The following is a 14,728-nucleotide window of genomic DNA, read 5'->3' on the forward strand; positions in this document are numbered from 1 at the left end:
TCCACAAGCTAAAAACGCAATTTTTCGTACAATCAAGGGCCATAATTCAGTAAGTTACCGTCCGATATGCGCGATTAACGAAATGAACCAAGAACTTTGGGTTATAAACTTACATTTCAAGTTTCAACAAAATCGGATAAAAATTGTAACCTCTGATATACCATATTTTTACGCTATATGAGAACAAAGGGCGGCCATTTTATCTGTCAGTTTTTGGCCGATTTTCCCGAATTTCGAACTCAGTCGTACTTAGGGTGTAACGGTGATATAATAATATGATTTTTTAAATCGGATAATAATTATGATCTCTATAGGGTCCACAAGCTAAAAACGTGATTTTTCGTACAATCAGGGGCCATAATTCAGGAAGTCACGGTCCCATATGCGCGAATATCGAAAGGAACCGAGATCTTTGGGTTATAAACTTACATTTCAAGTTTCAACAAAATCGGATAAAAATTGTGACCTCTATAGGGTCCACAACCTTGATATACCTTATTTTTACGCTATTTGATAACGAACGGTGGCCATTTTGTCTGTCAGTTTTGGGTCGATTTTCACGAAATTCGAACTCAGCCGTCCTTATGGTGTAACGGTGATATATTAACACGGTTTTTTAAATCGGATAAAAATTATGACCTCTATAGGGTTCACAAGCCAAAAAACGCGTTTTTGCGTACAATCAGGGGCCATAATTCATGAAGTTACAGTCCGATATGTGCGAATATCGAAAGGAACCAAGATCTTTGTGTTATAAACTTACATTTCAACTTTCAACAAAATCGGATAAAAATTGTGACCTCTATAGGGTCCACAACATTGATATTCCATATTTTTACGCTATTTGATAACGAACGGTGGCCATTTTGTCTGTCAGTTTTGGGCCGATTTTCACGAAATTCGAACTCAGCCGTCCTTATGGTGTAACGGTGATATATTAACACGGTTTTTTAAATCGGATAAAAATTATGACCTCTATAGGGTCCACAAGCCAAAAAACGCGTTTTTGCGTACAATCAGGGGCCATAATTCATGAAGTTACGGTCCGATATGCACGAATATTGAAAGGAACCAAGATCTTTGTGTTATAAACTTACATTTCAAGTTTCAACAAAATCGGATAAAAATTGTGACCTCTACAGTGTTCACAAGCCAAAAACGTGATTTTTCGTACAATCGGGGGCCATAATCCATGAAGTTACGGTCCGATAGATGCCAATATCGAAAGGAACCGAGATCTTAGGGTGATAAACCTATATTCCAAGTTTCATTGAAATCGGATAAAAATTGTGACCTGTAGACTGTTCACAAACAATTGTGGACGGACGGACAGGGGCGACGACAATATACGTCCACATGAAAATGTGGGCGTATAACAACTACCCTGGTAAATTATTTCAATTCTCCCAAATCAAATCAACAGCAAGAAAATAAGGGTTACTTGTGAACTTATATCACATAATATTAAACAATGCATAATAAATAAATAAATGTGTATTTCCTTATTTACATATAATACAATAGATGTGTGTATATATTCAGTCATAAAAAAAATACAAGCGACATGTAAATAAATTAACAAACATAAATACATTAACACCATTTTACATGGATAATTTATGACAATGCCCAGATCTCCAGAAGCTAGTTTGTAATCGGATGCAAATGAATAGGCCTACTAGACAGAATGATAATTACAAAATGGAATGGGAATGGGAATGAATGAATTACAACTGGCCTATCACTACTTCATTCATTTTTTTTTACCAAAGATTGGCCAGAAATTTAGTTAGCCAAATTCTTTGAACGAGGCACAATAATTTTACTGGACTCTTAAAACATTCAGACAAATATCTGTTTCATTTCAAAATTATGAAAGCAAGTTACGATACAACAATGGTAATAAAATAACCTGAGTACAACTAAATGGGATAGTTCATGTAAACTTTGATAAAGGCAGTATTTTTAATATGTATCCCTGAGGTTTTGTATCTGATTAATCATCATCATCACTCCAAGTATCTGTTGTAGCAGCAATTCTTTTAGTAAAACTATGTTTATCTTTTGTTTTACTGTCCGTTTTAAGGAAATCATCGTATGCATGATCAGTTTGTGGAAGCCAAACCAGTACATTCCTATCATTACCTCCACTGTATAGTTCTTGTCTATCTTGATGAAAAACACAACAGTTCACTTGATTATAATGTCCTCTTAGTGTTTTGATTTGAGTACCTCCATGAAGATCTAACATAGTTAAATTACTGTCATCAGGTACAAAAATTACATCTGGACATCCCCCAGATGATAACGAAAATTTGATTGATTTACGTCCATCATTTTCAATATTTCCATAATTTACTAATGAATTTTTTCCTGTAGTAGTGTTCCATAATCTTAATCTACTATCTGTACCAAATGTAACTAAATGGAGACCATCTGCTGTAAATGACAAACCATTCACCCGACCGTTATGGGCTGTTTTAACTGCAAATAATAAAAGTAATAAAATTAAGTTCTACAATGGATATACCATAAGTACCATACAGAAGTTCTGTTCCTAAATATGTGTATCTACACAAAATATTGTCTACTCATATGGTAAATGATTACGGGTAATTTTGAGTTCTATCGGTCTTGTAGCAGATGGTGAGTGAGTTGCATGATTTCCTTATAATTACCGGTACATGGTGTACCACTACTCCTGGTATTGAGATCATTCAACTGAAGACAGCGCAATAAAACACAGGCCTTGTTATTAAACGTAAAAAAACACATTTACAAGAAAACGTTTAAACAAATTTGTTTTACTTTTATTTGCAGCAGATGCAGCTTCACCATTGTGCTGATCAAGCGACATCAAACATCCTTTAGCAGTTCTGATATCCCATAATAAAACTCCATTATCTGAACTGAAAAAAATATCATTCATGATAATGTTTTTAATTTATCAACACTGTCCTAGTACACGTGAGGTTGTTTATTTAGTCATTGCCTAATTTAGTCATATGCTAATACTAAATAGAGAAACATATTCTTTGTACATAATATTTCTAGAAAAGTATTCAGATGTACACGTTAAGATTTGTGCTTATGACTGCAAATACATCTCTAGTGGAAATCTGTTTGCTGGGTGTTTCCTAAATAGCATTATTGACTGGACTTGAAGTCTTCAAAGTTAAAATTACATTTTAGTGTTATTTATAATACATGCCTTCCAGATGCTAAAATAAATTCATCCCTTGTTGACCATTGGACACATAATACTGCTGCTTTGTGACCTTTTAACATTTGTGTAGATGATCCAGCTCTTAAATCAACAAGTTTTATAGTGGACTTATCACAACCAGTAGCTATAAGACTATGTTTTGTGGCTATTGGTGACATATGATGACTGTAAACAATACCATCAAAACTATATGTATCTGCTGGCTGAAATATAAAATTAACTTCTGTTATAAACGATGCAATCGGTGCATCTACATGTATGAATGAACAAATTACCACAATTTAAGAGCCCACATTTATCATGGCCTAATATGGCTGTCAGAAAAGTGATGAATGAATGTTTTTCAAACTTAAAATAGGATAAGTTATAATCTTAAAGATTAACCATAATATAAATCAACTTGGCCTTGTTGCTGCTTAGAAAACCATGATGGGTGTCTTATACTAGTTGCTGCTCTTGTTTTGAAATACACATAAACAATAAAAAGAACACATGGGTAAATGTTTTTATAAACCTTGGTGGTTTGAATGTATTTGGAGAAAGATGAATCAGCTTCTTTCTATAATTTATCCATAATAAATGTGTTTAAAAATTAAAAGAGAATATATCAATACATGGACTGTACTACTTACAACAAGTGTATTTGTGTCCCATATTTTTAGCTGTTTATCAGTACCACTTGTTGTAAATAAACCAGTATCTAATGGATACCACTGAACTGTCTCTATGCTTTTTCGATGAGCATTGTTGTCAGAATTGGGTATGTGGCAAATCTGACGACAGGTAAACTTTGTTTCTCCTTGAAAATTGTCTAAATCATGAATAGCTATGCCACCATTTGATCCACCAGATAAAAGACTGCAAATAAAATGTTACAAAATACAATTTGATTATGTTGAGACTTCAACCTTAGAAATAAAATTTTTGCTTATATGTGATTAGCAGATTTATCGATAAATAGATTCTGCATGTGCTAAACAGGCCAGTAATTTAAAAAGAAAGAGCCATACTTCTGAAATTCTAATTTCATTGTATGACAGTTTAGATTAATACTTCTATTACAGTGCACTGTTTAATATTTATTGAATTCTTTATAATAGTCTTCACATAATATTAATTTGTAGGCATATACTATATATGTAGACATATTATACATAGACCAGTACTGGTCAGCTCATTTGTGGAATTCACTACCCCTTCATATAAATAAATCAAAGTCTGTCTGTATTTTCAAAACATGACTGAAATATCATGAGTTTATACAACACTGGAACCAAAATGTATAACTTTGCAAGCACATTTGGTACTCCTAATACACAAGTATTTATTGCGCTATACAAATTTGGATGTTATGTTATCTGTCCATCACTGACACTACCTGTATTCCTGCACTCTTTGTAGAAGTCTTACTAAAGGAAAGGTGATTTGAGGTATTTTTTTTTCTCAGTATTTATAATTATCATATTTGACGATGAAATAAATTAGCTACAAGAACATAGCTAAAAACGTTAAGATATTACTGATGTGCTTGTTTTTAGCTACGATTGGGTGCCTTTAGTTTCACCTGGCAAACTTAATTTTATTATTAATGCATGTATTTTATACTATTAGAACTTATTAAACATACGCACCCCACTCTAGTAAAACAACTTTGGTTTATCTACAAATATTGTCAATAAATTTAATCAAGTGTTGTTTTTATCAAAATTGATACAACATTCATAATTACGGTGTATTATTCCTGCGCAACTCATATTAGAATACTGGTTAGTACTTTGATTGGCTGTTGTACACGCCGACCCGCCTTCATGACGTCAAAGATGTCAAATTTAAAATACCGGAGGGCCAGGCTATTTTCGCTTTGATTTGTACCTGTGTCAGGTAGGATTATATGCTTAATTGTAGTTGAATGTGGCAAAAATGTTATGAATAACAATAATCAATCGTTGTTTTGATGAAAAATGTTGTGAATTTTGCTTACTGGGGCCCAATGTGATCCCCATTGGGGTTTGCCAGGTGGAACTATATAGCACCATCTCTTATCTCGAAACACGGAGGGTTGAGAGATGAAGTTTCTTAATTTATCTAGTAATAAATAAGAGTAAGACTTCTCTGAAGTGGTATCACGTCATTTGAGAATCACGTCATTTGGGACTCAACATAAACGACATTTGGGACTCAGTTGACGACGTTTGGGACTTGATTGCCGTCAATTGGGACTCAACACAAACGACATTTGGGACTCAATATAAACGACAGTTGGGACTATTTATTTATGAGATATATAGTAACAGCTGTCTTAGTTGTCTTTCGTTTTATTTAGTTGATCGGCGATTGTTGAGACCGCGATAAACACTGCTAGTTCTCCTTTGTTTTGTTTTATCTGCGAGTATAAAACTTGACAATAATATATTGTTGAAAATTTGTGTTTTTCTTTTATCAAATAGTAAACGAGCTTGATTGACCGACCACTGCTAATGTTTTTTCGTGAAACGGTATAACTGCAATCAACACACGGCCGCCATTCTCGATGATTGACAACTCACGTTTTTCCTCATCCACCAAAGAACCGTTAGGTTTCTTTGAACATACTGTAATAACATTGGGATTATCAGTTAATCAGCTTTAATTATCCAGCTTTGATCGTTGCCATTTCTTATATTTTCCACAAAAAAAACTTTGCCTTGTACGCACTAATTTATCAACGTGTCAACGTGCAGCTCACGGATTATCGTTAACAATTTCTAGGGGCTTGTAAAAAAAGATTGCATGTCGTGTAAATATTTATTTTGTTTTTTGTGTAGGTCATTTTCAAATAAATTCATCAGCATATTATTCGTTTTAAATAAATATATAACTTTTATGAGAAACGATGATTATCAAAGAACCGTAAGTGCAACTAATGTTTTATCATTTGGTTGAGCCTTTTACTAACCACGTGTTTCATTTATTTTGTTTTTTGTGTAGGTCATTTTCAAATAAATTCATCAGCATATTATTCGTTTTAAATAAATATATAACTTATATGAGAATTGATGATTATCAAAGAACCGTAAGTGCAACTACCGGTAATGTTTTATCGTTTGGTTGAGCCTTTTACTAACCACGTGTTTCATGTTAATAAATATTTTCTTTTGTGCTTTGAATTGGCCTATTTCTAATAAATTATCCCGAGTCCCAAACGACGTATACCAAAGTCCCAAACGTCGTATACCCGAGTCCCAAATGTCGTGGTCATATTTTTTTGAGTCCCAAATGACGCGAGTCCCAAATGACGTGTAATCTCTGAAGTACATATCATTTATGTAATTTAATAACAAAACGTGCTGATCAATCACTGTTATCAATTAAAGTTTACTAAACATACTATCTGTTTTCAATGGTATCAATGTTTAATGAATTTATTCCACCCAGTGAGTCAATCCGTTCTACATCTCTGTGTTTACTCAGATCTAAACTGAATATTCTTCTTGTTATTTCAGCTCGCCTCAAGAGAAAGGGGTTAGTAGAACCCGATTCACGGCCAGCTAAAAAGCTTAACATTTCATTACTATGAGATATTAATCTTCACAGACGGAAATCTATTTAAAGTATGAATTCATTGGTGGTGGATTATTACAAATGATTACAAAATATTGGTTTTACTCTTTGATATAAAGGAAGGAAAGGTATGGAATCGTGCAAATTTGTGTCAATGATTACTAACAAATCGAGACGATTTAACAGATTTATATTTACAAATCGAAAGACTGATATTTTCATATTAATTTTATTGATATTTTGCATGTAGGAAAGCATAAAAGAAAAACTGATTTTCGTTCTGAATTATTTGTGCGTTCTTTAAATATATTACCCCTGGATCGTTTCGGTTATTATTTCCACAATTTTTATTCGCCGCTCAAGGGGAAACTACTCTAAACCAAAAATCTAAAACACGTGAAAATAAAATGTCAACAAACTCTCTGAATTACGAAGGATGCAATTTCTTGCGACAAAGATTAATTCTAGCGACATTAAGCGGTAGAACTGTTAAGATAAAGAAAATAAGGTCCAAAGAGGATGACCCAGGGCTTAAAGGTAATATATAAATTAAGGCCCACCTGTACAGTGTAGGCCTACCCTACACTATTTTATGCAAATAATATAGATCATAGATGATCACCACCCAAAGAAATAAAATGTTCTTTTCTTCGTAAAATTAAAGATTATGTTTATCTCAAAATAACCAAATTGTTTTGACATAATATTTATTCTCAATTGCGGCATTCATGTTTGATGTGACTCCCATTTTTATGTCTCAATATTTCATTGTTGTTGAAGATTTTGTCTTTCTCATTGGTTTTAATCTTAAACCCCTAACCCCGAATTTATAGGTTTTAATCTTAAATACCTGACCCTAACCCTAAAATGTAAAAGTGATGGAAATAGAAAAGGGAGTCAGTTCAAACATAATGCATATTGCCTCTGGGTTAATGTAATTTACTGCTTGCTAATAATACTAATAAGGAATATGAATGAGCATATATAGTCATAGTGATGTTACACTCTTACAGAATCATAGAATGAAAATAGTCATGATGTATGTGTATATATTTATTATTGATCAGTGAGGATATTATTACACATGGTTTAAATTATATCTTTCCATTCAGTCAATAATAGGCCTACTGTCGTACTGATTCATTTTCTTTTATTTACAGATTTTGAAGCAAGTTTTATTAGACTTTTAGATACATTGACAAATGGATCCAAAATAGTTGTTAGTGAAACAGGTATCTGAGTACAATTGTCTTTATAATGTATATAGCATAGGCTACAGAACTCATAATTCTAGATTTGCCTTGGCCTTTGATTTGACGTGTCGTATCCAGATCAATTATTCAATTTTATTTTTTTTAACCTGATGTAAAAATGATTTGCTTTTCTTTTTGAAAGGAAATTAAAAGATTTCAGTCTGTTTCCAGGTACTAATCTTTTATATCAGCCAGGAATTCTAATTGGTGGAAATTTCGAACATGAATGTAATCCTCAAAGGTCCATTGGCTATTTTCTAGAAGCAATAATAGCATTAGCACCATTTACTAAGAAACCAATTAAAGCCATACTACGAGGTGTTACGAATGACCAAATTGATCCCACTGTAAGTTATCATGTCATTTAAATACTTATTACAATACAGTTGATCAATGCAGTAGGTACAGCTTTTTATGATTTTGATGCTTGAGGAGATTTATGTCATTAATAATATTCTGAGAAAGCTATGCTACATGTACTTTTGATATGTTATTTAGATGTACATTCAATTATTAATCTCTCATCTTCCTGCTATTTTCATCAGCTAATTTACAAATCACAAATTTGCATTATTTATGCTTTACACTAAGTAGGTCAGTGCTTTAATTTTCGATAATCAGGTGAATTTAGGTTTATTTTGAATTGGTATTTATTTTATTAGTGAAAGTACAAGACAAAAATATACAGGTATTTATTTTTACAGGTAGATCTGATTCGGTTAACAACACTGCCAACATTAAAAAAATTTCTAGGTACAGACGAAGGAGTTGATATCAAGGTATATATTTATTTCAATCTACTTGGTACAGTTTGTTATATATCTATGTTGTGCATCATCTGGCAGTCAAGGTAACACAGTCGTACATTTCAATGCAAGATACATGTATGTATAACCTTGACTGATGTCATCTATGGGCTGCAGTCTGTTGAAGTTATCCAATGAAACTAATCATGTTCCTGAAGCAACGACTGCAAGTTTTACAACATCTGGACATTGCTAGATTACTTCACAATTCCCAAACTTATAGCTACGCTATCTACAGACAGTAGCGTCCAATCAGAGGTTGTGACATAGCGACCTCCACAGAAACCTTGACATTGAACGAACCTTGAACTTTCCAGCTTGATTATCACAGGTAGACATTTTAGCTTGAAAGCGCGAGACTTGGTATTCACGACGATCAAGGAATCTGATAGGCTCACTAGCTGGGCTTAACCCAATCGAAATTAGTGCCGAAATATGCAGAGTATTATGTGAAGGCCGTACGTAGTTAAAGCAAGATCAAGCCTTCTATTGAAGATGCACACTAAAAGGCTTTCAAAAATGTTAGAAATTTCTGTTTAGTTTGAACTAACATGATTCTGAAACCAATGATTTAAATTAAACCGTTGTCCATGAAATCAAGGTGGTAGTTGGCTGGAGAAATTTATTTAGCAGGGGCAGTATTACATAGTAACAGCGTGAAGTGTTAATAGTACCCTGCAATAAGGGGATGTATCCCGTAATACCTATTGATATAAGGCAAATATACATGGATTATTTCTTGGGTTTTATTTTAGATCAATAAACGTGGAGCAGCTCCTGATGGTGGGGGAGAAGTTCTCTTTACATGTCCATGCAGACAGAAATTACGACCTATACAATTCATAGATCCTGGAAAAATAAAACGAATCAGAGGAATAGCGTATCCTTTGATTTTAAGTCTTACTGACTTGGCTTAGTAATACAGGTATTACTTAGTCTTGAAGGAGTTGTGAATAGCAATAACATGTAACACGTGTCCACCTATCTAGTAAAAAGTTGCATGATGTATACCATATCCAGAATTAATTATGAGTTCTTTAGCCCTGAAATGTTATATAAACTATTAATTAGACATTTATTAACATTAACAGGAATAGACCATAATCAACTCTCAGTGCCATTTTATGTGTCCGGTTTTCTTTGGATTTGAATCAGATCTGCTGTTCAACGTCTGTTGATGATTAAATGCAAAAATTTGTTAGTTATCATGACAGTGGCAACAATGACAATCGAGGCTACAGTGTTTTTCAAATAAGATTTTCTCGGCTTAGAGTGAAGCAATTTTCAGCATATTCCATTTACATCACCTATTATAGTGAGAACTGCCCTCTCTTTATCTAATCTTCCATAATGTATCTTTAAATAATGATTTTATATAAACTTGTTTATGATTTACTTAACGTGACCAAGTTGGGCAGCTCGTGTATCTCCAGCTGTAACCAATAGAATGGTAGATTCTGCTAGAAGTATACTGAACAAATTTTTAACAGACATATATATTTATACAGACCATGTTAAAGGCAGTCAATCAGGAAAGTAAGTTATATTTTACGTAGATATTAAAGTATTTTGTCAACAAAATTCCCTTTGTGTTGTATTCTTACATTTGATAGTGCAGTCTATTGTATACTGATCAAAAATACCCTTTATGAAACTAAAAACAACCATAAAAGAATAATTATGGAATGCTCATGTGTTTCCTGTATGTATATTCATCCTTTTGTTTTTATTTAATAGATCGCCGGGATTTGGATTAACGTTGGTAGCAGAAACAACAAATGGGGCTTTTTTAGGGGCTGAAAGGTCATCAAGCGCAAGAGGATCAGGGGATCAACCATCTGTTCCTGAGGATTTAGGGAAAGAAACAGCTAAAAATTTATTAGAAGAAATATATAGGGTTAGTGGTTCATTATTGTTGATATTTCATTTACTTATAAACTGTCATTCAGGGGAAATTTTAACAGAGCCTGGTATGAAAACCGATTGTTATTGTTACACTTTGCTTTGTATTGTCTGATTGCCAACCAATAGTCGTTGCCCCCAATATGCCAACAAGTTACATAACCTTTTATTGCATATATACTCTCCAATATCCTATGTGAAAGCAAATAGACTATAATTTTACCAAGACTTCCAAAGAATTTTATTTTATCATAGAGATTCTCGAAGAGCCAGCTGTTTATCATTCCTTTTACATTAAACATGCATTGTGCAAGAGCTAAATCTGCCTATTGCAGGTCTTTCTTTAGGCCTGAAATGTTATTTAAATTATTAATCAGACATTAATTAACTTATCCAGACCATAATCAACTCTCGATGTCATCGCTAACCTGAGATATTTACTGGATAGGATCTGATTTGCTGCTTAACTTTCATTCATGATGGGGACCATGGTGGCTAGGTGTATAAGCCGCTGGCTCGCTAGCCTGGAGGTCGGGTGTTCGATCCCTGCATTGGCCGAGAAAGTTCATCGGGATTTTCCGACGTGGTTTCCCCATGTCAGTGGTGCAGAACAGAGGGCCTGACAAGGACAGCTGTCTAGTCCTTCGGATAAGACGAAAAACCGAGGTCCCGTGTATACATTGGAATGCACGTAAAAGATCCCTTGGCAGTTGGAATTCGATATAAGAGTAGGCGATAGTGCCGCTGCTAGGGCAAAATTTCCGTCATAGCACACTGTATGGCATATGCCCGTCTTCAATAGCCCAGTATAGGAGCAGAACAGTAGGATGTTAAACCCCATTTCATTTCATTTCATTCATGATTAAATCATAAAATGGATAATCGAGACTATGTTTTTTATCGTACTGACTTTAGTAATGATGATCGAGGCTAGGCCGAAAATTCAATCGCTAAATTCTCTGTTCAGAGTGGATCAATTTGACTGAAATTTTCAGCAAATTCTCTTTACATTATCTAGTTTTTAACTATTATAGTGAGAACTGCCGGCTCTTTATCTAATCTTCCATAATGTATCTATAAACTTTGTTATATCTGGCAAATTATGTCCACACCTAGATATTTTACTACATTGTACAATGTTGTTATTTTAGGGAGGTTGTGTAGATTCAACTAATCAAAGTACAACAGCGTTATTTATGGCATTAGGGCAGCAAGATGTATCAAAAATTTTAATAGGAGAACTGACACCTTACACGTAAGTTTATAAGTTGAATTCTTGTCAAACACAAAACAATAGTGAATCTTTCTCTCACAGGCTTACATTCGTAACCAAAAGAATATAATTTTCCTACAGTTATTTTAAAATACTGAAAGCCCAGACTGTTTAATGTTAATTGTAGGCAATCCAAAGATATAATTTTACAATTTCTGTATGTGTACATCAAGAAAGTGATTGGACTGGAGGTAGATTTTTGGGGCGTATTTTGGCATTTTTAAATATTTGCTCAATAATTTGTGAGTGTTTACTGGCGAGGGATCATTTCATATTTAATACCTTCTTACTTGACTCCCATTCATTTCCAAATGGCTGTACCTCGACATTTAATTTAATCATTCTCAAAGCTGCATACTTTATCATTTGTAAAGACTGAACATAATAAACTGGATTATAGCCAAATGGAATTTCCATACGGTTCCTTTAGTCACATCACAGATTATGTTTGATAGAGCTGTAAATCATGTTTGATTGAGCTGTAAAACAGTTGCTATTGATCACACAAACTATAAATGAATTCATGAAGATCACACAAACTATAAATGAATTCATGAAGTTGACTTGTCTGATGTGATGTTTACTGTTTTGGGTTGGGTTTTTTTTTTACAGAATTCAATTTTTACGACATGTACAAGATTTTTTTCAACTGATGTTTAAAGTTGATCCTGTGCCAGTCACTGAGGAAGAAGAAGAATTAAATACAGGAGGAGAGAAATTATTATTAACATGTGTTGGTGTAGGATATTCTAATGTTAGTAAAGCTATTTTATAGTCAAATTCTCTTGTTTGTTATAATTCTTACAGCAAACTGATCACAAGATTGGGAACATCATTTCTCAGATAAAGGACTTTTAACAAAACTGTAATCGGTTCGAGCCCTGTCTTCATTATTTAAGGTTACAACAGAGCTATCAAAAAAATATGCTTACTTATTTAAAGATACATTATGGGAGATTTTTATAGAGAGTTGGCCATTCTTGCTATAACAGTTCAAAAGTAGATGATGAAAGAAGAATATATTGAAAAATTCAGTCAAATTACTTTATTCTGAACATAGTTATCATCGTTGTAATATTTGCCTAGAAATGGTAGCGAATTGTGTCTTCACCTTCGCTGATCGTTTGATTGACAGGCGTTAACTCCACCTACATATCTCGATTATCAAGTAAAGTTTTCAATGGCATACGGAAACGCTTTACAGCGGCCTCGCTAAGTACACTCTATCATTTAGCCTCGATCTAACTGACGTATTTTCATCAGGTCACCCCTTATTTGATTTAATCAATTAGTGAAATCCTATTTAAATTTGAGCTGTAGCCGGCCATCCGTGGGTCTACAGAGTTGATTTTGGTCTTGTTGTTTAAATAAAGATCTAATTTATAATTTCTATAACATCTGAAGCCTAAATTAAGACTTGCAATAATCAGATTTAGCTCTTGCATAATGCATGTTTAACTAGGACTAAAATCCAAAGTCCATGCATGTACACATTGGCATGTGTGAAAACAAACCACTTACGTAGGTATAAATACCACTTCAGTTCTAATTTTCCTCCTTTGCATTGCACATGCATGCAAGCATAGAATTAAAAATGACCATACATTAGTACCAAAATGCTGATGAAGACAGTATTCCATAGACTAACATTTATTACCCCCAACAGTACAATTTATTGTGAATCATAACAATTGTCTGGGACTTGCTTTGATGGTTATTTAACTTAATTAAATCTGCAATATTTACTCATTATAAGCCTCCTACATAGTTGCAAAACGTATGCCTACCAGCAGGTTTGTTGTCCTGTGTAACTAAGACCATTAGAGTGTTATATTGTATGGAAGTCTTTTCTCTTAGACAATGATAACAAATTCTAAGACAATTAGTAATTCTAATCTCAATGAATCAATTCTAACTTGATATATTACTGTATTAAATTTACACCACCATCTTTACGCATCCGAGGTTTATTAAGTAATAATAATCCTGATAACAAGTCAGCTAATTTTGGAGGTTCTTTTATCATGTCACAATTCTTCTCAACTCGCATCACATCTGCTTATAATTTATACTGAGTCACTTGATAATATTCATTTGGAACAGAAAAAATTAATTACAATTAAAATAATTTATTGCTAATTATCCATAAAATTGCATCCAAGTCAAGAATTAATAAATGCATAAGGTAAAACAACTAGTGTTTTCTTGAATTGATCAATGTCTATTATAAATGTTCTATCTGGTTCACCTTGACCTTTAAATACCAGATTATCACATGATGTAACCATACCATCTATATTATCTATATCATCATCATCAGTACACATCTTTTTATCTGTATCATCCTTGTTACCTTCAATCTAAAAAACCCAATAAACTGATCATCAGTATATGCATCCAGTGTTGCTAAACTTGATCCTAGTCTGGATCGATGATGTTTTGCACAGGGATTGGTGTTCAGAAAAAGCTGATGAAAAACTATTTATTTTTTTAAATGAAATAGGGTTGTGTATGGGGTAGTGGACTAAGTGGAGGCAAGTGTGCCAACATTCTGCCAAATAAATCCATACAAAATAATCTCAAGCAAAACTCTTTGTAGCTAAAAAAGTTAATATGATCAAGGGCAAGAACATCTGAATCATTCTGTACATAAATCTTATTTGTCTACAAGAGTCTTCTCTACTTTGTTGTTAGAAATAGTTTTATAATGGTTCATCCCTACAAATAT

The 14,728-nt window shown here is 33.3% G+C and overlaps 3 protein-coding genes across 5 annotated transcripts in view; 1 reads left to right on the forward strand and 2 right to left on the reverse strand.

Moving 5' to 3' along the window:
- Positions 1 to 1,481: 1,481 nt before the first annotated feature.
- LOC126817576 (DNA excision repair protein ERCC-8) lies at positions 1,482 to 6,871 on the reverse strand. Its single transcript, XM_050544639.2, has 5 exons — positions 6,594 to 6,871; positions 3,859 to 4,084; positions 3,212 to 3,429; positions 2,809 to 2,909; positions 1,482 to 2,484 (listed from the first exon to the last, which is right to left on the reverse strand). The coding sequence occupies exons 1-5, from the start codon at positions 6,767 to 6,769 to the stop codon at positions 1,997 to 1,999; spliced, it is 1,209 nt and encodes a 402-aa protein (XP_050400596.2). The 5' UTR covers positions 6,770 to 6,871; the 3' UTR covers positions 1,482 to 1,996.
- A 253-nt stretch (positions 6,872 to 7,124) lies between these two features.
- On the forward strand, positions 7,125 to 12,780 carry LOC126817574 (RNA 3'-terminal phosphate cyclase-like protein). Its single transcript, XM_050544636.2, has 9 exons — positions 7,125 to 7,303; positions 7,927 to 7,998; positions 8,191 to 8,366; positions 8,724 to 8,798; positions 9,581 to 9,705; positions 10,236 to 10,361; positions 10,563 to 10,722; positions 11,879 to 11,982; positions 12,613 to 12,780. The coding sequence occupies exons 1-9, from the start codon at positions 7,174 to 7,176 to the stop codon at positions 12,773 to 12,775; spliced, it is 1,131 nt and encodes a 376-aa protein (XP_050400593.2). The 5' UTR covers positions 7,125 to 7,173; the 3' UTR covers positions 12,776 to 12,780.
- Positions 12,781 to 13,634: 854 nt separating this feature from the next.
- LOC126817573 (nardilysin) overlaps positions 13,635 to 14,728 on the reverse strand; it is a 30,627-nt gene continuing 29,533 nt past the window's right edge. For all 3 annotated transcript variants that reach the window (XM_050544633.2, XM_050544634.2, XM_050544635.2), the window contains exon 33: positions 13,635 to 14,360. In XM_050544633.2, the coding sequence (XP_050400590.2) occupies positions 14,163 to 14,360 (198 nt within the window). In that variant the 3' untranslated portion in view covers positions 13,635 to 14,162. The remainder of the gene's footprint in view (positions 14,361 to 14,728) is intronic.

Source organism: Patella vulgata, chromosome 4, assembly GCF_932274485.2.
Source record: "Patella vulgata chromosome 4, xgPatVulg1.2, whole genome shotgun sequence".
Classification (NCBI taxonomy): Eukaryota; Metazoa; Mollusca; class Gastropoda; family Patellidae; genus Patella; species Patella vulgata.